Source organism: Mustelus asterias, chromosome 3 (genome assembly GCF_964213995.1).
Source record: "Mustelus asterias chromosome 3, sMusAst1.hap1.1, whole genome shotgun sequence".
Classification (NCBI taxonomy): Eukaryota; Metazoa; Chordata; class Chondrichthyes; order Carcharhiniformes; family Triakidae; genus Mustelus; species Mustelus asterias.
The window spans coordinates 14,941,487-14,965,893 of record NC_135803.1 but is presented as its reverse complement, the minus strand read 5'-3'; the positions used below and the strand labels follow the sequence as shown (position 1 = coordinate 14,965,893).

General features: G+C 44.2%; 1 protein-coding gene across 1 annotated transcript in view; it reads left to right on the top strand.

Annotated features, from left to right (window-relative positions):
- eif2a (eukaryotic translation initiation factor 2A) overlaps nt 1–24,407 on the top strand; it is a 54,149-nt gene that overhangs the window by 13,445 nt on the left and 16,297 nt on the right. The window contains exons 5-9 of the mRNA XM_078205182.1: nt 6,607–6,706; nt 9,496–9,578; nt 11,686–11,759; nt 13,915–14,059; nt 19,164–19,280. Of these exons, the coding sequence (XP_078061308.1) occupies nt 6,607–6,706; nt 9,496–9,578; nt 11,686–11,759; nt 13,915–14,059; nt 19,164–19,280 (519 nt within the window). The remainder of the gene's footprint in view (nt 1–6,606; nt 6,707–9,495; nt 9,579–11,685; nt 11,760–13,914; nt 14,060–19,163; nt 19,281–24,407) is intronic.

The window sequence follows — 24,407 nt, the reverse complement described above, 5'->3', positions numbered from 1 at the left end:
TCCTTGTTTTCTTATCCCCCCATGGCCTCACCGCTTCCTGTCTCTGTAACCTCCTCCAGCCCATAACGCTCTGAGGTATCTTTGCTCCTCTAACTCTGGCCACTTGAACATTCCCAATTTTAATCACTCTACTTCTCTTTTCTCTTTTAAGATATATCTTAAAACCCACGCCTTTCCCGAGGCTTTTGATCCGTCCTGTAATGTTCCCTTATTTTGCTTGGTGTCAAATTTTGCTTGGTGTCAAATTCTGTTGATAACATCCCGTGAAGTGTTTTGGGACATTTTAAAACATTAAAGGTGCTATATAAATGCAAGCTATCGTTCTGTGCCTGTATAATCATAGCAGGTAATTATTATTGTTATTCACTGTGCATTCATGAATAAATTACTGCTCTGCTGTGCCCAGGTCTCATTTGGTCTCATTACTGGTGTTCATACTGACATGAGGACCATCCACAGATGGAGTAATTGTTTCTAAAAGATGTCCATTGACTGGTACACAAACAAATTGGCCTCCCTCCAATTTTGCTCTTACCTATCTGCTCTCACCAGAAACCTTGAGTATAGTGGTTGAGGGATTTAAATTTTGGTCAACCTAATGAACACCCCATCCATTCATTAAGATATGCTATGTAACCACATTGATTCTACAGACTGGAGGGTGGCACAGTGGTTAGCACTGCTGCCTCACAGTGCCAGGGACCCGGGTTCAATTCCGGCCCAGGTCACTGTCTGTGTGGAGTTTGCACGTTCCCCTCGAGTCTGCGTGGGTTTCCTCCGGGTGCTCCAGTTTCCTCCCACGGTCCAAAGATATGCAGGTTAAGTTGATTGGCCATGCTAAATTGCCCCTTAGTGTCAGGGGGATTAGCTGGGTAAATACGTGAGGTTACAGGGATAGGGCCTGGGTGGAATTGTTGTCGGTGCAGGCTCGAAGGGCTGAATGGCCTCCTTCTGCACTGTAGAGGTTCTGAGATTCTATTCTATGATTCTACATTGATTCTGTAACTTTTGTAATGCAGTAGAAATCCGCAGAGAACGAAGTATCAGCTGAAGGCCAGTTCTCTTGCGTCAAATTTTCTCTTCAGTAACATTGAGTTTTCTTTCCTTTTCATCCCTCTCGCTATGTAAATACAAACTGCTGCTATGTTGGCCTTGCTATTAAATTGAAAACAAGCATTTTATTCATCCATTCATGTGAAGTCTATTGTGGCAGACCCTTCATTGTAGGGCCGGTGGCTATTCAATTATGCCAGCCTGAAACCTGGAAAATGCGTTTCCTTTTTTGAGGTAGAAAAACCAGGGTATAAGGCTTTTTGTGCTTTCCCTACATGATACTGCCATAGCTGAAAAGAGGCCTATTGATCTTATTTAAGTACATATTAAATTTTAAGGACAGCAAAAGATATTTGGACCCAAATAAACCTGTTCATTATTGCAGGGAGGTGGGGTTTGACACCACCTTCTCCCCATATACCACAAACTTTTCTGTCTCCTGAAATACATCCATTTTATTAGTAGGGGTAGCAATGGCCTGGTATTATGCTGGACTATTAATCCAGAAACTCAGCCAATGTTCTGGGGACCCGGGTTTGAATCCCGCCACGGCAGATGGTGGAATTTGAATTTAATTTTAAAAATCTGGAATTAAGAATCTACTGATGACCATGAAACCATTGTCGATTGTTGGTAAAAATCCATCTGGTTCACTAACGTCATTTAGGGAAGGAAATCTGCCATCCTTACCTGGTCTGGCCTACATGTGACTCCAGAGCCACAGCAATGTGGTTGACTGTCAACTACCCTCTGGTAACTAGGGATGGGCAATAAATACTGGCCAGCCAGCGATGCCCATGTCCCATGAATGAATGAATAGTAATGGGAGACCCCTCATTTGGGTATGTCCAATCTCTAAGTACATAGAACATAGAAGCAATTTCAAGGATCACACATTTTACAGCTAAACATACATAGAAACATAGAACATCTCCCCTGTACCTAACCCCCAGCACCTTAAACCTGTGTCCTCTCGTAGCAGACATTTCCACCCTGGGGAAAAGCCTCTGAGAGTCCACCCGATCTATGCCTCTCAACATCTTATACACCTCTATTAGGTCTCCTCTCATCCTTCGTCTCTCCAAGGAGAAAAGACCGAGCTCCCTCAGCCTATCCTCATAAGGCATGCCACTCAATCCAGGCAACATCCTTGTAAATCTCGTCTGCACCCTTTCAATCTTTTCCACATCCTTCCTATAGTGAGGCGACCAGAACTGAGCACAGTACTCCAAGTGGGGTCTGACGAGGGTCTTATATAGCTGCATCATTATCCCCGGACTCCTAAACTCAATCCCTCGATTGATAAAGGCCAGCACACCATACGCCTTCTTAACCACCTCCTCCACCTGCGGGGCCGATTTCAGAGTCCTAAGGACCCGGACCCCAAGGTCCTTCTGATCCTCTACAGTACTAAGAGTCTTTCCCTTTATATTGTACTCCTTCATCCCATTTGTCCTACCAAAATGGACCACGACGCATTTATCTGGGTTGAAGTCCATCTGCCACTTGTCCGCCCAGTCTTGCATCCTATCTATGTCCCTCTGTAACTTCTGACATCCCTCCAGACTCCCACCAACCTTCGTGTCATCGGCAAACTTACCAACCCATCCCTCCGCTTCCTCATCCAGGTCATTTATGAAAATGACGAACAGCAAGGGTCCCAGAACAGATCCCTGGGGCACACCACTGGTGACCGACCTCCATTTAGAAAAAGACCCATCTATACCTACTCTCTGCCTCCTTTGGGCAAGCCAGTTCTGGATCCACCGGGCAGCAGCCCCATGGATCCCATGCCCTCTCACTTTTTCTAGAAGCCTTGCATGGGGGACCTTATCGAGCGCCTCGCTAAAATCCATATAAACCACATCTACTGCCTACCCTTCGTCAATGTGTTTAGTCACATTTTCGAAGAACTCCACCAGGCTCGTAAGGCACGATCTGCCCTTGACAAAGCCATGCTGAGTATTCTTGAGCATACTAAACCTCTCTAAATGCTCATATATCCTGTCCCTCAGGATCTTCTCCATCAGTTTACCAACCACTGAGGTTAGTCTCACCGGTCGGTAATTACCTGGGCTATCCCTATTCCCCTTCTTGAAAATAGGAACCACATCCGCAATCCTCCAATCCTCCGGCACCTCTCCCGTCTCCATCGACGACGCAAAGATCATCACCAGAGGCTCTGCAATCTCCTCCCTCGCCTCCCACAGTAACCTGGGGTACATCCTATCCAGACCCGGCGACTTATCTATCTTGATGCCATTCAAAGATTCCAGCACAACCTCTTTCTTAAAGTCCACATACTCAATCCTTTCAGTCCACCGCACGCCCGCAGTACATCCACCCAGGTCCTTCCCCTCTGTGAAAACCGAGGCAAAATAGTAATTGAGCACCTCTGCACGCGACGGAATTTGATTTTAGTGGAGGAAGGGTTCATGCTCTTGCTCCCCATTCTCTCAAATAAAAACAAATACTGTGGATGCTGGAAATCTAAATAAAAACAGAAAATGCTGGATAAATCTAGCAGGTCTGGCAGCATCTGAGGAGAGAGAAACCCAGTTAATGTTTTTCTGTGGAAGGGTCATATGGACTCATTTACTGTGGGTCATGGCGAGGAGGAAGGCCCCAAGAACTACCTCATCAGTATGGAGATTGAACCAGTGCTTGAAGGCATTATTCAGCACCACATTCTTAGCTGATTTCCGTGGAACACCATCCACGGGAGGCCACGGCCTAGTGGTATTATCACTAGACTATTAATTCAGAAACTCAGCTAATGTTCTGGGAGCAGTGTTCGAATCCCACCAGGGCAGAGGTGAGAAAGGTTAAAGTTTGTTTATGAGTTAAAAACAAGACCTGGAGGGGGAGGTGGCTTTCTGCCATCCGGATGCAGTGTGCAGTCCATCGAGGTTGTTTTTGTAGGAGTTTTCTCTGATGCTTGTGGAGCTGGCTTCAAGAAGGATATTAGCTTTTGGTCTAGGTCCTCCCAGGAAGATGCGACATTTTGCTGATGCAATTTCTCTCGTGCTCTTATGTGTCACTGATACGCAGGTCTCACTGCATTACAGGGGTGTGGTGATATCAACTCCTCTATATGCTAAGGCTGTTGGTAACTTGTGGAGGTCTTTTGTTGTCAAACACTTGCTGCAGTTTGCAGGAGGCTGAGCTGGTGTTGGATCTCCTCCTCCTCAATGTTGGTCTTAGCAGAGATATGGTTGCCAAGATATGGAAAGTGTTGAACACATTGCAGCAAAGGGCGGCACGGTGGCACAATGGTTAGCGTTGCTGCCTCACAGTGCCAGGGGCCCGGGTTCGATTCCCGGCTTGGGTCACTGTGTGTGTGGAGTTTGCACATTCTCCCTGTGTCTGCGTTGGTTTCCTCCGAGTGCTCCGATTTCCTCCCACAGTCCAAAGATGTGCGGGTTAGGTTGATTGGCCATGCTAAATTCACCCTAGATTCAGGGGGACTAGCAGGGTAAATACGGGGGGTTATGGGGATTAGGCTTGGGTGGGATTGTGGTCAGTGCAGACTCGATGGGCCGATAAGCCTCCTCCTGTACTGTAGGGATTCTATTCTAAAGGCAAAGACACTCCAACTCATTGAAGTGTAGCGGCAGCATTGAAATTAATGGTTTAGAGGAGCTCGCTGCCATTCGCTCAGAATGACAACAACTTGCCCATCAAACTGTATCACGCTTTGAGCCACACCGTCCTAATGCTGAGGCAGATTGGCAGCAGAGAAGGAAATACAAAGAAGCAAGCTCCAGATCCCACCACCTTGTGGGACATCCTGCCCCATGTGCTCAGAGATTTCAGAATTGGCCTGAAGACCCATGACGGATACACAGGACCCTGAGTAGGCCTCATCCTCCAGTCTAGGGGCAGCTGATGATGACAACGACTTAGTCAACTGAGTTAACTGTCAAATTTATTAGAATGATACCCGGGATGAGGGACTTAAGTGCAGAGCTTTTGATTGAAACCATAGAAATCCCACTTAAATCATTTAAAACTCCACGACTGATTTGCAGACTGTAGTGGTGGCACAGTGGTTAGTTAGCACTGCTGCCTCACAGCGCCAGGGACCTGGGTTCAATTCCCGGCTTGGGTCACTGTCTGTGCAGAATCTGCACATTCTCCCCGTGTCTGCGTGGGTTTCCTCCGGATGCTCCGGTTTCCTCCCACAGTCCGAAAGATGTACTGGTTAGGTGCATTGACCCGAATAGGCGCCAGAGTGTGGCGACGAGGGGAATTTCACAGTAACTTCATTGCAGTGTTAATGTAAACCTTACTTGTGACTAATAAATAAACTTTAACTTTTAAGATTACCACCAATTACTATTTGTGCCTGGCTGTATTGTCCTTCAAATTGGACATGGCAGGTAGACCAGGTGAATACATATTAAATTGTCATGAGGGAGAAACTGTTCCGACATGTGAAGAGATTGAGAGTGAGAGGACACAGTTTTCACGCAGTGTGTGGTTCAGGTCTGGAATGCACTGCCTGCGAGCGTGGTGCAGGTTCAACTGAAGCATTCAAAAGGGAATTAGACTGTTATCTGTAAAGGAAGAATGTGTAGGGTTATGGGGAGAAGGTAGAAGAATGGCGCTAAAGGAATTGCTCACTCGGAGCTAGTGCAGTCACAATGGCCTCCTTCAGCATTGTAACAATTCTGTGATGCTCCTTAGAATCTTAGAAACCCTACAGCACAGAAAGAGGCCATTCGGCCCATCGAGTCTGCACCGACCACAATCCCACCCAGGCCCTACCCCCATATCCCTACATATTTACCAACTAATCCCTCTAACCTACGCATCCCAGGACACTAAGGGGCAATTTTAGCGTGGCCAATCAACCTAACCCGCACATCTTTGGACTGTGGGAGGAAACCAGAGCACCCGGAGGAAACCCACGCAGACACGAGGAGAATGTGCAAACTCCACACAGACAGTGACCCAAGCCGGGAATCAAACCCAGGTCCCTGGAGCTGTGAAGCAGCGGTGCTAACCACTGTGCTACCGTGCCGGGTTGCTCTTTGGCCGGTGACTCTGCCCGGGTTGGCTCCTGTAGCCAACTATCCTGCTAACACTCATTGCCAGGGCGCACACATAAATAATGGTCACAAGCCTGGAGTTACATCTCAACAACAAATCAAATGTTTAAAAAAAGGGATGCAAATGGGCACAAAATGTTTCTTTTAAAAAAGGTTTGAACAGGTTAAATTTTGATGACTTTTTGGAGATCTTCAGTGAATGGTGACTGTGCAAAGTGTACATATGATAGCTTCCAGTCCAAAGATGTGTGGGTTAGGTTGATTGGCCATGCTAAATTCACCCTAGTGTCAGGAGGATTAGCAGGGTAAATATGTGGGGTTACGGAAATAGGGCCTGGGTGGGATTGTGGTCGGTGCAGACTCGATGGGCCGAATGGCCTCCTCCTGCATTGCAGGGATTCTATGATTTAGCTAGATTTCTATCAAGAATAACAACATGCCTTTACACAGCAAGAGGTTTTAAAGTTGATTGCTCTAAAATAATTTTTCCTGTCTTTAGCAAGCAAAAATAACCCTCAAGGGGAACCAAACCTGCAGATTTGGGATCTTAAAACTGGACAATGTCTCAAGTCGTTCTTCCAAAAGAAAATGCAAGGCTGGTAAATATGAGAGGTTATGTATAGTAATTTACAATGTGTATTATGTTATCACAGCAGAAATTGTTTTCAATGTGCAAGGTATTTAACGATATCATGGGACTTTAAAATGGATCTCTTGCTTCAATTATGATGCACAAATGGAAGGTGCTTTATATAATCAATAATGGATGTTATTTTGAACTTGTATTAGACATTCCAGCCTCAGATTCATGAGAGTAGTTCCAGGGATGAGGATTTTGTAGTTGTGAAGGTAGATCGTAGAAGTTAGCAGTGGTTTTCCTTGGAGAAAAGGTTGAGAGGAGATTTGATCGAGGTTTTCAAAATCATGATGGGTCAGGACAGAGTAGACGAGGAAAAAACTGTTCCCACTCATGAAAGGATCAAGAACGAGAGGGTGCAGGTTTGAAGTCACCGGCCAAAGAGCAAAAATGATCCAAGAGAAAATATTTTCACACAGCGAGTAATTAAGGTCAAGAAGGTGCTGTCTGAGAATGTGGTGGAGGCAGATTCAATTGAGGCAGTCAGAAGGGATCTAGATTGTTACCTGAAAAAGAAGAATGATTTGATTTGATTTATTATTGTCACATGTATTAGTATACAATGAAAAGCATTGTTTCTTGCGCACTATACAGACAAAGCATACCGTTCATAGAGAAGGAAAGGAGAGAGTGCAGAATGTAATGTTACAGTCATAGATAGGGTGTAGAGAAAGATCAACTTAATACGAGGTAGGTCCATTCAAAAGTCTGATGGCAGCAGGGAAGAAGCTGTTCTTGAGTCGGTTGGTACATGACCTCAGACTTTTGTATCTTTTTACCAACAGAAGAAGGTGGAAGAGAGAATGTCTGAGGTGCATGGTGTCCTTAATTATGCTGGCTGCTTTTCCGATGCAGCGGGAAGTGTAGACAGAGTCAATGGATGGGAGGCTGGTTTGTGAGATTGATTGTGCTAAGGGAATTGTTCATTTGGGAAACTAGTACATATACAATGGGCCAAATGGCCTCCTCCTGTGCTGTAAGAAATTTGTGATTCTGTAGTTCCCTACATCAACTTAAGAAGCTGCATTATCTGTCTCAGCATTACAAATTTGCCCCATAATGGCAGCTGAACTACTTGGGTCAAGAGTACCAGTAAAAGCAACTTGATGTTCAAGAGCATTCATATTCATCTGAGATGGTTTTGCGATTTTCATTGCGAGGAACAAAGGAATGTCGAGATGGGGGGAAAAAAGACCACGGTCCCTTTAATTTGTCTTTTACCAGCCCAGTGGCTGCATGATTCAACGATGGCTGAGTTGTTGACTAATCAAAGCATTCCGTTTCAATCACACTCCTCTGTGCCAGACCCAGAAATTACATTTGAGAAACCTCGAGTTGTGCAGAGCTCCAGTGGTCCAAAGGCACCTGTTTCCTCCGAAGTGTGTTAGCCTTACCATATGTCATAGCTCAGATTACTCAACATTCCAAAATGATTACATGTGTAGTTACTTTTAAATTGGGAGGCTGCTGTGCATGGCACTTTCTAGTATAGATTAAGCAAACTTCACACCTTTGTGGCAGAGCCTGAGACCCCACTTTTGATAGTCGTCTTTTCCCTTCCCAACCAGAGCTCAGCACCAGTGCAGAAGAGCAAAACCTGGCAGTTGTCAGTCTTCAGTTACACAGCCGACTTTTGGAATATCAGTAAGAATGGCTGTACACCCCCCTCCCCCAATTTGAGAACTTCAAGGTTGTGAGGATTGTTATCAACAAAAAGTACATTCTGTAGAAAGCATAGAAACTAGAAGCAGGAGGAGGCCATTCGGCCCTTCGAGTCTGCTCCGCCATTCATTTTGATCATGGCTGATCATCGAATTCAATATCCTGATTCCCCTCTTCCTCCCTTATCCCTTGATCCCTTTAGCCCCAAGTGTTATATCTAATTTCTTCTTGAAACCAGACAACGTTTTGGCCCCAACTACATTCTGTGGTAGTGAATTCCACACAATCACCACCCTCTGGCGCGAAGAAATTTCTCCTCACCTCAGTTCTAAAAGGTTTACCCCCTCATTTTCAAACTATGACCTCTAGTTCTGGACTCCCCCACCATTGGGAACATTCTTTCTGAGTCTATCCTGTCTAACCCTGTTAGAATTTTATAAGTTTCTGTGAGATCCTCACTCACTCTTCTAAACTCCAGTGAATGCAATCCTAACCGACTTAGTCTCTCCTCATATAACGGACCTGCCATCTCAGGAATCAGCCTGACAAACCTTTGCTGTACTCCCTCTATAGCAAGGACATCCTTTCTCAGATAAGGAAACCAAAACTGCACACAATACTCCAGATGTGGCTCTCACCAATGCTAAAAGATTCAGTCACTATTAATGAGAGGGCAATGTAAGGTCAACAGCAAAATTCAAGTGGAAAATACATAGAGATTACCAGCTGACACGCTAAAGCAACGTAGATAGTTTAAATGGATACCCATTCATATCTGTGAAGACTAGCTGACCATAGCAATGTTTTTACTTCCCTGGGTCAAAATAGTCACCTCTGCTGACTGATTTAACCAACCATTCTGTCTTGCTATAAAATTGCCTGAATCTTCCATGTACTATAACAGGGAGCAAATTAAAAAGATTTTAAAGAAATTAGTGATTAGATAGCGAGGAGTAATAACAGGAAAGTGTAGAAAATGTTTAACAATTCTTAGTACACAATACTAGCTGAACAATTTGGAAAGAAATCTCTGCTGTTTTCGCAAGCTGTGTTATAGGTGTTAATAACTGCTTTTTCTCCTGGGTTTAGGTGCCCCTGTTGGTCGGACGATGAAAGTATTTGCGCTCGAAATGTAAATAACGAGGTGCAGTTTTTTGAGGGCAATGAATTTGGTAAGTGATCTCATCGATGTCGCTCAAGAAGCCATTTTATTTGTGCAGAATATCAGTCAGTGAATATTATTGGTACTTTGTAGAAGCTCCAGGTTCAAGTCTCCACCAGAGCTGGTAGGCGATGGAGGAAGCATTCGTGATGCAGTTCTATAGGCCTGTGATCCATTCACCACTTCCCCACTGTTCCCCCAACAGGAAAACTGTGCGATGATATGCTTCAAAAAGAATTGATGTGTTTTGAAGTTCTTTTTAGAACTCTTCACTGTCGAAGGTCCACAATCTTAAATAATATTTGGCTTTTCAGATTTATTAAGAAGCACAAGGAAAAATTGCAAACTGGAATTAAGAATCTACTGATGACCATTGTCAATTGTCGGGGAAAAACCCATCTGGTTCACTAATGTCCTTGAGGGAAGGAAATCTGCCATCCTTACCTGGTCTGGCCTACATGTGACTCTAGAGACACAGCAATATGGTTGACTCTCAACTGCCCTCTGAACAGGGGCAACTAGGGATGGGCAATAAATGCTGGCCAGCCAGCGACGCCCACGAGTGAATAGAAAAAAGGTTGCTAAGTAGACCAGATAACTGCCGATCCCAACAACATTCCCATGTTTTGAATATTCCGATGTTGCTAGGCTGTTGAAATTATTTGTAACTGATTTGTACTTTGAGTATATAGGGAAAAGGGTTGTCAATATTAAATACAATGCAAGTTGACTGCATTTTTAAAAATATATGGTATCTGTGTTTTTGAAAAAGTTTTTTTCAATGGTGAAGTGGTCTGACCAGAAAAATGCTGAAATGTCTAATAGTTCAACAGCCACGTCTAAAAATGAGGCTTTTTTTCCCCCCAAAATATATGTCATAAATTTTGTAAATAGCCACAACTTGGTTCTCTACAAAAATGGCCTGAGCGGCCTAAAAATAAATGAGCACAGTTCCCTCAATATAGAGGACTGTACCATCACTTCTAAACCATACATAGCAGAAGATCCTGAATTCAGTGCACAAATCTGCACCGAGTTGTTTGATCTTATTTGTCGGAACACCCTCGAGATATCTGGGTTAGAAAGAGGAAAGCAAGACATCAGCCAGATTCCTATTCCTGGTTGCCATCCTGTTGTACTCACCGGCCATTTACCCCATTAGTAATCCCCGACACTCAGGGTCAATTTAACATGACCAATCAATCAATCATGACCAATCAAGCAGCCAGCATAATTAAGGATCCCACGCACCCCGGACATTCTCTCTTCCACCTTCTTCCATCAAGAAAAAGATACAAAAATCTGAGGTCACTTACCAACCAACTCAAGAACAACTTCTTCCCTACTGCCATCAGACTTTTGTTTGGATCTACCTTGCATTAAGTTGATCTTTCTCTACACCCTAACTATGACTGTAACACTGCATTCTGCACTCTCTCCTTTCCTTCTCTATGAATGGTTTGCTTTGTCTGCATAGCGTGCAAGAAACAATACTTTTCACTGTACACTAATACATGTGACAATGAATCAAATCAACCTAACCCGCACATCTTTGGACTGTGGGAGGAAACTAGAGCATCCGGAGGAAACCCACGCAGACACGGAGAATGTGCAAACTCCACAGTGACCCAAACTGGGAATCGAACCCGGGTCCTTGACGCTGTGAGGCAGTAGTGCTAGCCACTGTGCCGTCCTCAAAGAGAACCTGTGGGAGACTGAGTAGCTCCACAAAAAAACGGCAAAATTAAAGCAAAAGGCTAGAAGGAAATTCATTTTTTTTAAATGGTAATTTTTGAAAATTCCAAAATTAACATGATTTTGTGTAGATAGGGGATTTGGTGGAAGCTGACGAGAGGCACATTAAGTTATACTTGTACAAAACGACCTGGTCATTCCCATTTGTATGGAGTGACCCATAATTCACTGATTTCCCCATCATCCACTCTATTCCAGTTCTTCTCTTGTGCAAAATCCCCACAGAGAATTTGAAACAAAATATATTCAAAGGCAATTGGACAAAGTTCACTCAGTGATGTTTAGTTTTATATAATTTAGGAATTTAGTAAAACAGTATTCAGCGGAGAATTTTAACTGATGTTGGTTTTTCCCCCTCCCAGGTAAAATAACGAACAAACTCCATCTACAGAAGGTGTCAGATTTTGCGTTGTCCTCAGGACCCCAGCCCTGCAAGGTACTTTTCCAGCTGTTTTCATAGAATCAAGAATCCCTGCAAGTCAGAAGGAGTAAGAAGTTTAACAACATCAGGTTAAAGTCCCAACAGGTTTATTTGGTAGCAAAAGCCACACACAAAGCAAAAGCCATTCAGAAGGAGGCCATTCGGCCCATTGAGTCTGCACCGACGACAATCCCACCCAGGTCCTATTCCCGTAACCCTCATCTACCCTGCTAATCCCCCTGACACTAGGGTCAATTTAGCATGGCCAATCAACCTAACCCGCACATCTTTGGACTGTTTTGTGCTGGTATTTGTACTGATGATTGTCGGGTAAAGCTATTTCCAAACAAAATAGCAATTAAAATTTGGATTGCCTTTAAATTTGGCCAATTGTTTGGATCAGTTTAGCTACGGCATTCTTATTGCACATCTTGTTTCTGAAGGAAATGAGGAAGGAGATTTAGGTTCAAATTACCCACCACATCTCTCACCGACCCGATCGGTTCCATCAGCTGGTCTTTAAATTATTCTGGGATTCGTTCCAAGTGCTGGTCACTCTTTATGTGATGTACTTCCTAATCATAGAATCCCCACAGGGCAAACGGAGGCCATTTGGCCCATCAAGTCTGCACTGACCACAATCCCACCCAGGCCCTATCCCCACCTATTTACCCTGCTAAGCTTCCTGACATTAAGGGGAAATTTAGCACAACCAATCAACGTAACCCGCACATCTTTGGAGTGTGGGAGGAAACCGGAGCACCCGGAGGAAACCCACGCAGGCACGGGAAGAACTCCACAATCAGCAGTGCTGACCACTGTGCCACCGTGCCACATCAGCGATGCCAATCTAATATTTGTCTTTTGACAATTGAAACCTTTGTCCCCTTATGCAGCGGCCACAATTTAACATGAAGGAGTTTTTTGGACTTACCTTTCCTGTACTGTTGACATTTCCAAACATCATATTGCAGGATAGAAACAGATCATTTCAGCCCAAGATATCCACTTTGCCCCCTCCATTCAACAGCAGAAAATCTCAATTTTGCATGTTTCCTTACAATGTAGCCTTATTACACAAGGGACCAGCCTTGTGGCTCTTCTCTGCACAATCGCCAAGATTTTAATGATCCCTTGTGTCTCAACAAATGTCTCAACTTATTCGTACTCATTCGGAAAATGCTAGGATTTAAATCAATAAAGAACTTAATTTGGAAGAAAAGTTCGGTCAGTGATTTTAAACATTATAAAATAATGCTTTCAAAAAATATATTTATAAGTTAATATTTGGGGTGGCATGATGGCACAGTGATTAGCATTGTTGTCTCACAGCTCCAGGGACCCAGGTTCGATTGCGGCCTTGGGTGACTGTCTGTGTGGAGTTTGCACATTCTCCCCGTGTCTGGTGGGTTTCCTCCGGGTGCTCCGGTTTCCTCCCACAGTCCAAAGATGTGCGGGTTAGATTGATTGGCCATGTTAAATTGTCCCTTCGTGTCAGGAGGGGCTAACAGGGCAAATACGTGGGGTTATGGGGATAGGGCCTGGGTGGGATTGTTGTCAGTGCAGGCTCGATGGGCCAAATGGCCTCCTTCTGCACTGCAGGGATTCTGACTCTATGATTAGAACCGTATTCTGCTCCCGTTCACAAACTGTCTGCCTTTTCTTTATCTAGGGTAGAGCATTGATAGAATTTTCCACAGCGCCTGTCAGTGACAGTTCAGATTGACTGTTTGGCGCTGTGCTTTCCATGCCATTATTTGTCCTTTCGTGATCGACATACCCCACTTCCAGCCCAATACATTCACCCAGCCTGGCACGTTTCACACCGCGGTTTGCAAAAGAACAGGAGGAATTTGTCCACTGAAGTTAGTGATATTCCAGGCAGACCTGAAACTTACGTTGACATGACAGAATTGCACTGAGCTTGACATACTCTAGCAGAAAACCAAAGAGCGGTGATGATGTCTGTATGTGAGGTGGTGATACCTGGTATCTATACAATGAAGTAAGGACTTCTGTAAATAGGATGGTGATGTCTATAAGTTGGGTGATGACGTATTTCCATGAAGTGGGGAGATCTGTACATGAGGTAGTAGATGCTGTATAGACGATACTTTGAAATACGCATTCACTATTGACCTGAACCAACCTTTTCTCTTTATTGTAAAAGGTGGCAGTGTATGTGCCTGGATCTAAGGGTGCACCATCATTTGTTCGATTGTATCAGTACCCAAACTTCGACGGTCCTGCCTCTGCCTTGGCAAATAAAAGTTTTTTCAAAGCTGACAAAGTGACAATGATTTGGAATAAGAAAGGTAAGGTTCACTTGAATTGGGATGATGTGGAGATGCCGGCGTTGGACTGGGGTGGGCACAGTAAGAAGTCTCACAACAACAGGTTAAAGTCCAACAGGTTTATTTGGAATCACAAGCTTTCGAAGCGCAGCTCCTTCGTCGAGTGAGCGGGGAGGTAGGCTTTACAAACACGGCATATATAGGCAAAGACACAATTACAAGATAATTATCTCATCTCACTCATCTGAGGAAGGGGCAGCACTCCGAAAGCTCGTGATTCCAAATAAACCTGTTGGACTTTAACCTGGTGTTGTGAGACTTATTATTGAATTGGGATGAATACTTTAAGTTGCCATCCTTGCAAAAAAAAAACCTTATTTCCTGAGGGTTGGTGTTAAGGCACATTACATTAAGCTAAGCTATTATATAGCCAATTTGAGTGCTCAATGTCACAGGATACAAAGTGGGGGTAGAAAAAGCTATGTACTATCACTTCGCTCTGAAAGGAGTACACAAACAGAAATAATTGAATGCCGGGGCATGCTTGAATGACTGGAATGATCTGTGGTGTAACTCTCAGAAGGGAGTAAATGCAGATTTTGAAAAGTATTGATAGAGTTTGCTTCACTTCAACATTCCCTGGAGGCTCATTCTGAACATTCCAGCTCTTTCTTTGTTGCATTTCTTTGGACTGCTTTGTGGCATACATCATATCTTAAAGAGAGGGCGGGCAAATGAGCCAACCGGTAATCAATGTGCGGTTTTCTCTTGGCCTGTGTTATAGAAACATAGAAGATAGGAGCAGGAGGAGGCCATTTGGCCCTTCGAGCCTGCTTCGCCATTCATCACGATCATGGCTGATTGTCCAACTCAATAGCCTCATCCTGCTTTCTCCCCATAACCTTTGATTCACCCCAAGTGCCATATCCAACCGCCTCTTGAATACATTCAATATTTTGGCATTATCTACTTCCTGTGGTGATGTTATGACCTCCTCCATTTCCAATCACCAGCCCTCTCAGATTGTCATGTTGAGATTGGGAATTCTCCCTGTGGATATGAATTCTCCCCTTCCTCTGGTGCCCAGTATATTGCCCTCTTGTGGCCTCAAACCTAAAGACCTTTAACATTGCAGCTTTTTATTTCATTTTTTTTTTACCTGTGTTAATTGATAATTGAATTTCTTAAACTAATATAAGTTGCAGAGGAATACAACTCTGATTCCCAGTTTTACGTACAATTACTCATCTGGGTATTCCCACGGACCTTGAGGGAAGCGAGTGTTGAACTTGCAGGGGCCCTGGCAGACATATTTAAAATGTCAGTATTCACGGGGGAGGTGCCGGATGATTGGAGGGTGGCTCATGTTGTTCCGTTGTTTAAAAAAGGTTCCAAAAGAAATCCAGGAAATTATAGGCCAGCAAGTTTGACGTCGGTGGTGGGCAAGTTATTGGAAGGTGTGATAAGGGATAGGATCTACAAATATTTGGATAGACAGGGATTTATTAGGGAGAGTCAACATGGCTTTGTGCGTGGTAGGTCATGTTTGACCAATCTATTAGAGTTTTTCGAGGAGGTTACCAGGAAAGTGGATGAAGGGAAGGCGGTGGATGTTGTCTACCTGGATTTCAGCAAGGCCTTTGACAAGGTCCCTCATGGGAGGTTAGTTAGGAAGGTTCAGTCGCTAGGTATACATGGGGAGGTAGTAAATTGGATTAGACACTGGCTCAATGGAAGAAGCCAGAGAGTGGTTGTGGAGGATTGCTTCTCTGAGTGGAGGCCTGTGACTAGTGGTGTGCCGCAGGGATCGGTGTTGGGTCCATTGTTGTTTGTCATCTATATCAATGATCTGGATGATAATCTGGTAAATTGGATCAGCAAGTTTGCTGATGATACAAAGATTGGAGGTGTAGCGGACAGTGAGGATGGTTCTCAAAGCTTGCAGAGGGATTTGGACCAACTAGAAAAATGGGCTGAAAAATGGCAAATGGAATTTAACGCAGACAAGTGTGAGATATTGCACTTTGGAAGGACAAACCAAAGAAGAACGTACAGGGTAAATGGTAGGACTCTGAAGAGTGCAGTTGAACAGAGGGATCTGGGAATACAGGTACAGAATTCCCTAAAAGTTACGTCACAGGTGGATAGAGTCGTAAAGAGTGCCTTTGGTACATTGGCCTTTATAAATCGGAGTATCGAGTATAAAAGTTGGAGTGTTATGGTAAGGTTATATAAGGCATTGGTGAGGCCAAATTTGGAGTATTGTGTACAGTTTTGGTCACCTAGTTACAGGAAGGATGTGAATAAGGTTGAAAGAGTGCAGAGAAGGTTCATAAGGATGTTGCCGGGACTTGAGAAGCTGAGTTACAGAGAGAGATTGAATAGGTTGGGACTTTATTCCCTGGAGCGTAGAAGATTGAGGGGAGATTTGATAGAGGTGTATAAGATTTTGATGGGCATAGATAGAGTGAATGCAAGCAGGCTTTTTCCGCTGAGGCTAGGGGAGAAAAAAACCAGAGGGCATGGGTTAAGGGTGAAAGGAGAAGAGTTTAAAGGGAATATTAGGGGGGGCTTCTTCACGCAGAGAGTGGTAGGAGTGTGGAATGAGCTGCCGGATAAAGTGGTCAATGCGGGGTCACTTTTAACATTTAAGAAAAACTTGGACGGGTACATGGATGAGAGGGGTGTGGAGGGATATGGTCCAAGTGCAGGTCAGTGGGACTAGGCAAAAAATGGTTCGGCACAGACAAGAAGGGCCAAAAGGCCTGTTTCTGAGCTGTAATTTTCTATGGTTTCTATGGACTCGGGGCAAAATACCGTGGATACTGGAATCTGAAAGAGAATATTGGAGAAACTCAGCAGGTCTGACAGGATCTGTGGAGAGAGAATAGAGCCAATGTTTCGTGTCCGGCTGACCCTTCGTCAGAGCTCAGATGCTGTCAGAGGTGCTGAGTTTCTCCAGCATTTTCTGTATCTGTTACTCATCTGGTCTGTCAGTTTCAGAAATTGGGGTTTTTGGTTTAGAGAATGAAACCAGCCAGTGACCACTAAAACTTAATGATGTGGCTTTTTGAATGAAGTCATTCTCCCATTATAGCAGTGAGCCACACACAGTGCAAGGTTCCATGACACAACACCAGGAGTGCTGCAACTGCCGTCAATTAGGGGAGAGGAAAATAGGGCAGAATTCTTGCTTCTGATTAGCACCCAGTGAATCTGCTCGAAAGTGCATGTGTGTGGATGCTGGATGAGGGTAGGATCAGGGTTAGGAGTTCTGACATGGATCCCTTCATTCCCCTCCCATTTTTAAATTACCTGACAACACTGATTCAAACCAGAATGGCTCCTTTTGTCAAGTATCATAGGCAATATCAGTATCCCAGATACCCGTACTATCGGTCAACAGCCTCACAGGGACAGCCCAAATTGAGCAGGGGGGAGGGGGAAAGAGAAAGCAAAGCAAAGTTTCTTTTGTGAATTTTTTAACAAATTGTAAGTGCCCCATTATCCCCTTAGCGGCACAGTGACACAATGGTTATAGCACTGCTGCCTCACAGAGCCAGGGACCCAGGTTCAATTCCAGTCTCTGGTCACTGTGTGGAGTTTGCACATTCTCCCTGTATCTGCGTGGGTTTCCTCCGGGTGCTCCGGTTTCCTCCCACACTCCAAAGATGTGTGGGTTAGGTTGATTGGCCATGCTAAATTGACCCTAGTGTCAGGGGATTAGCAGGATAAATATATGGGGTTGCAGGAGTAGGGCCTGGGTGGGATTGTGGTCGGTGCAGACTCGATGGGCCGAGTGGCCTCCTTCTGCACTGTAGGGATTCTATGAAACTTCTGTTAGTCTTAGGCAATGGCTTTGGCCTTCTCAATATTTTCCTATGTTTCTTGCCACACACTTGGCTGTCTAGTCATTGACTCCATTTGTTGCCTTGGTAACTGGCTGAGGGTAAACTAGACTGTGGTTGCTGTTCTATTTGACCCTACAGTGTGATTTATTCCACATACCTGTTCCATTAGCAAGACCACCTACTTCCATTTCCATAACATTGCTCGTCTCTGCCACTGAGACCCTCACGCTTTGTCACCTCCAGCCTTGACTCTTCCAACAATCTTCTGATTGGCCTCCCAATTTTCATGAACTTGAACACATCTAAAACTCTGCCGGCTGTATCCTAACTCGCACCAAATTCTGTTCACCCATCACCTCCGTGCATTTTGACCTACATTCATCCCTGGTCAAGTTACACTTCAATATTAAAATTCTTATCTTTGTTTTCAAATCCCTTCATGGCCTCATCTCTTCCTATCTTGGTGACCTTTTTCAGGCCTAAAATTCTCTGAGATCTCTGTGTTCCTTCAATTCTGGCCTCTTGGGTATTCTTAATTTTAATTGTCCCACCATTGACGGCTGTACATTCAGCTGCTGAAGCCTTCAGCTCAGAAATTTCCTTCCCAAGCTCTTCTATCTCTCCTCTGTTATGACGCTCTTTAAATGTCAGCTATGACTCTCTCCAACTTTTACAGATGCACCGTAGAAAGTATTCTTTCTGGTTGTATCCCAAGACCGCAAGGAACTACAGAGGTCGTGAATGTAGCCCAATCCATCATGCAAACCCAGCCTCCCATCCACTGACTCTTTCTACACTTCCCGCTGCCTCGGCAAAGCAGTCAGCATAATTAAGGACCCCATGCACCCCGGACATTCTCTCTTCCACCTTCTTCCGTTGGGAAAAAGGTGCAAAAGTCTGAGGTCACGTACCAACCGACTCAAGAACAGCTTCTTCCCTGCTGCTGTCAGATTTTTGAATGGACTTACCTCGCATTAAGTTGATCTTTCTCTACACCCTAGCTACTTACAGTACATTCTGCACTCTCTCATTTCCTTCTCTATGAACGGTATGCTTTGACTGTATAGCGCGCAAGAAACAATGTTAATACATGTGACAATAATAAGTCAAATCAAATCAAATCAAAATCTACCTCTGACCAAGTTTAAGTTCACCTGTCCTGTGTGTTTTAGTGTTTGATCAGGATCATGTGAAGGTGGGAGGTTTTACTATGTTAAAGGTACACTGTGAATACAATCTTGAGATTTCTGATAGGTTTTTTTGTCTTCCTCCAGGAACTGCTGTATTGGTAATTGCCAGCACAGATGTGGATAAGTCTGGAGCATCGTATTATGGTGAACAAACCCTGCACTATATTGCATCCAATGGAGAAAGTGCATTAGTGCAGCTGCGTATGTATTCTTTTCACACACTTGCTCTTTAAATAAGTTACAAAAGCCACCAATGCCAGCTGCTTGCTTAGTAAATACAATCAAGCTTTTTATTTTGCTTAAGTAAATACATTTTCCCACAAATATGTAAAATATACCTGGTGATTGGCTGCAAATGGCTATTATTCCCCCTCACAAATAAAGCTTGAATGTTATTTGCAGATAAAGGTTACCTTACTGGAAAAATAGGCCTGTAGAAATGACAACATTTGAGTGCGGAGACATTTATAACCTCCCCAATGCATACATTTGGTCAAAGGATATTTGAGTTGAGACATTTGGGTTGTGCAGGATAATAATCCAGTAATTTAAAAGTTTAGTTTACTTTTTAAAGTTTATTTATTAGTATCACATTTAGGCTTACATTAATGCTGCAATGAAGTTACTGTGAAAATCCCCGAGTCTCCACGCTCCAGCACCTGTTCATGTACACTGAGGGAGAATTTAGCACAGCCAATGCACCCAACCAGCACACCTTTCAGACTGTGGGAGGAAACCGGAGCACCCGGAGGAAAACCCACGCAGACGCGGGGAGAATGTGCAACTCCGCACGATTAGTGACCCAAGCCAGGAATCGAACCCGGGTCCCTGGCGCTGTGAGGCAGCGGTGCTAACCCACTGTGCCACCCTAATTTAAAAAGATGAGTAACTGCTACTTGATTGTGTGTATTCAAGCTGCATTAATACCCAGCATAAAGAGTGCAGCTTGTTTAGTTAATATTTTAAACTGGGTGGCAGTGCAGCTTGCCCTTGGCTCGAATGAAGGGGCATCCTGACTTGAAAGGTTGGCTCTATTCTCTCCTTAATTGTCTGGGAAATTCTCAGAATTTTAAAGATTAATCTCGAGCACTACTGCGTTTGTGGTCTAGACTAGCCGCTTTGTAGTTTGTCCTTGCAATTCCCGCCCCATGATCTGGCTCGGGAATTGCCTGCTTTCTGAGAATTTCAACTTCGCCCACTGTTAACAGTAACATTCACACACCGAGACAACAAAGGTCAAATTAATCCTCCTGGTATGTGTTCACTTTGTTACTCCACTGTGACTAATGTTGTGACCTTTTAATAATCTACTAATTTAAAGCTATTTTCATAGACTCAGACAATAGAATCATAGTTGTGGTTACATCTCTGATTTAAGTTGTTTAGTTTTTAATTGCACTTTTGGTTAGAGCTGAAATGGAATGAGTTTGTTACACATCACCAGAAATCTTTATAATAATTTCCGAACGATGCAATTATAATTTAATGGAAATACCTGGGCATTGTTGCAGATTCAATAAGTCAGTGCGTGGGTGTAAATGTGTTGGAGATGACATGGTGCTCCATTTTTTATACAGTAAATGCAACAGCATTTGTGAACTGCAGTAAAATCATGTAATCAGGTATCACATGATCAACCCTCCAGGAATGTGCCAGTTGGGAACCCGATTAGTTTGCTGGTTTCATGCAATAATTGGATTGCACATGGGATCTGTCCATGATTTCCCACTTAGCGCGGTTCCTCATCCAGCTTATGCTGTCTGGGGAAGCACCAAACAAAATGTATGCACTCCAAAGAGAAAACGCTGGAAAATCTCAGCAGGTCTGGCAGCATCTGTAAGGAGAGAAAAGAGCTGACGTTTCGAGTCCATATGACTCTTTGTCAAAGCATATGACAAAATGTATGCACTCCCTTGCAACAAGGGAAGTAAACTGGAGGGCAAATCATCTTGGTTTGATTTGGTCTACACCTCGAGCTTGGCTCAAGATTAGCATGTTCAATTTCGCCTATTCAGTCCGATCACATAAGAGCAGATTTTTGGGGATTCTTTTGCACTTGTTTTCAGAAAATAACCCTTTTAGTTTGACATTTAATAACTGATAAGGAGCATAAATTCTGAATCTAACAATTAGTCCAATTAGAGTGTTTAATGAATACTTGTTAGATATTCACAGGTGGGTTTGTGTTACAGGAATTGGTCTTGTTCACCAATCTGAAATCTACAGTGTTTATCACCTATTCCCAAAGACAGTTTAATTTTATTTATTAGTGTCACAAGTAGGTTTACATTCACACTGCAGTGAAGTTACTGTGAAAATCCCTTAGTCGCCACACTCCGCCTGTTCGGGTACACTGAGGGAGAATTTAGCATGGCCAATGCACCCAAACTAGCATGTCTTTCGGACTGTGGGAGGAAACCAGAGCACCCAGAGGAAACCCACACGGACACAGGGAGAACGTGCAGACTGCGCACAGACAGTGACCCAAGCTGTGAATCGTACCCGGGTCCCTGGCGCTGTGAGGCAGCAGTGCTAATATTAGGGGGAAGAGGGGGTTCCCCACTATGGTAACAGTCACTTAATTCAAATAACCTGTGCTGAAGAGATCAGTCATGCATTAGAGTGGAATATTAAGATTGATTTTGCTTCATTCTGTGGTAGAGTGGTTGTTGCTTGCACAGCAAAGAAGTTCCTGTTTCTACATCTGTTTACAAACCAGCAGGGACCGAGCTATTTTGGATTGATGTACATATTGTACAGGTTCTAGCTTTGACAGAGTGGCTTGCAGAGATCCACTTCTGTGATCTTGGCTATGCAGCCAGTCCAGCAAAACTGTACAGGAAACATGCATATCGAACATCGTTTAATTGCAATGTGAGAGAAAGTTGAAGACATAAGCTCAAAGGAGCCACAACCAGGATGAGAAACAAGGAACAGCTGAATGCTGGAGTGAAGTTGGCCCGTAGATGGATGAGCAAGGATAGGCAGGGTGCCCTTACAGGCCAATTGGCCCTTCAAACCTGCTCCACCTTTCATCACGATCATGGCTGATCGTCCAACTCAATAGCCTAATCCTGCTTTCTCCCCGTAACCTTTGATCCCATTCGCCCCACCTCATCCTCACCATGTGAAATATAAATAACTTTACAGAAAGCATTGAAGTGGTGGAGGCTTCCTCGTTGAATATGTTTAAATCACGGGTAGATAGTTTTCTGATCTGGAGGAGGGGACTGAATGTAGGGTATTCAAGTTTGCTGATGACACGAAGGTGAGTGGGAAAGCGAATTGCGTGGAGGACGCGGAAGGTCTGCAGAGAGATTTGGGTAGGCTGAGCGAGTGGGCGAGGATCTGGCAGATGGAATATAACGTTAGCAAATGTGAGGTTATCCACTTTGGAAGAAATAATAGTAAATTGGAATATTATTTAAATGGAGAAAAATTACATCATGCGACTGTGCAGAGGGACCTGGGGGTCCTTGTGCACGAATCGCAAAAACTCAGTCTGCAGGTGCAGCAGGTGATCAAGAAGGCGAATGGAATGTTGGCCTTTATCGCGAGGGGGATAGAATATAAAAGCAGGGAGGTCTTGCTGCAACTGTACAAGGCACTGGTGAGACCGCAACTGGAGTACTGTGTGCAGTTTTGGTCCCCTTATTTGCGAAAGGATATATTGGCCTTGGAGGGAGTGCAGAGAAGGTTCACCAGGTTGATACCGGAGATGAGGGATGTGGCTTATGAGGAGAGATTAAACAGATTGGGTCTGTACTCGTTGGAGTTTAGAAGGATGAGGGGTGATCTTATAGAGACATATAAGATAATGAAGGGGCTGGATAGGGTAGAGGTGGAGAGATTCTTTCCACTTAGAAGGGAAACCAGAACTAGAGGGCACAGCCTCAAAATAAGGGGGGGCCGGTTCAGAACAGAGTTGAGGGGGAACTTCTTCTCTCAGAGGGTAGTGAATCTCTGGAATTCTCTGCCCATTGAAGTGGTGGAGGCTTCCTCGTTGAATATGTTTAAATCACGGGTAGATAGTTTTCTGATCGATAAGGGAATTAGGGGTTATGGGGAGCAGGCGGGTAAGTGGAACTGATTCGCTTCAGATCAGCCATGATCTTGTTGAATGGCGGGGCAGGCTCGAAGGGCCAGATGGCCTACTCCTGCTCCTATTTCTTATGTTCTTTCTTATGTTCTTATTCCACCAGGATCCTTTCAGTGCAATATGTTATGTTAAAAGGGCAAAACAGAGAGGAAAAATTGCCATACTGTTGCTTGTGATTTTTTTTCCCCTCAATGCCGGTGAGGCAACGTGAGACCTCCAGGAATTTACTGCTTGAGTCATCTTGCCAGCCGTGCCCCTCCAACAGTCGAATAGCCGCTTCCTTTTTCCTGCCTCACTTCCTTTCTAGCTGTTATGGTACAATTTATCATAGGCTTTGTGTAGCTCTCCAGTGAAAAACCTGGGTAAATACAATAGACTTCTTGGGTGCTGTAGACCTCTATAACTCAATGCGCCTGTGTAGCATGTCATGTGTTTTGTTGCTTTTCATTCAACTTGCATTCATGCCTTGAACTTAGTAAAAATGTCCCAAGCCACTTCACAGGAATGTTATCAAACAAAATTTGGCATCAAGGCACATGAGAGATAATAGGGTGGATGACCAAAAGCTTGGCCAAAGACCTAGGTTTTAATTTTTTTTAGAGGAGGAGAGAGAGAAGTGGAGAGGTTTAGGGAGGAAATTCCAAAACCTATGGTCCAGGCAGCTGAAGGCACAGCGCCCCCCCCATTACATTCCAGGATGCTCAAGAGGCCTGAATTGGAGGAGTGCAGAAACCTGAAGGTCGTTGGGGGTGAAGAGGGTTTACAGAGATAGGAGTGAGGCCATGGAGAAAATAAAAATAAAGATGCAAATTTTAAAATAAAGGTGTTGCTGGGCTGAGTGGACTTCATACAAATTAGGACATGAGCAGCTGAGTTTTGGATGATTTTCCAATTTATGAAGGGTTCGAGGTGGAAGAGTTGCCGGGGAAGTCATAGAATCATACAGCGCAGAAGAGGCCCTTTGGCCCATCGAGTCTGCACTGACATGTGAGAAACACCTGACGTATAATGACTTCAATCAGGCCATTGAGGTTGGGCTATTGGAGTATGAACTTCCTGATTAAGGATCCAATTGATGGGCCAATCAGGGAGTCTTTGCCTTGTATTTAACCGGGTGTGTCAGTTCCTCTGACACCCCCAGGGGTAGACTGCTGACTGCGAGCACTCTGTGTACTGCTGTTAGAGTTTGTAAATAAAGGGAATTTGGTGAAGAGACTTCTGTCTCCGAA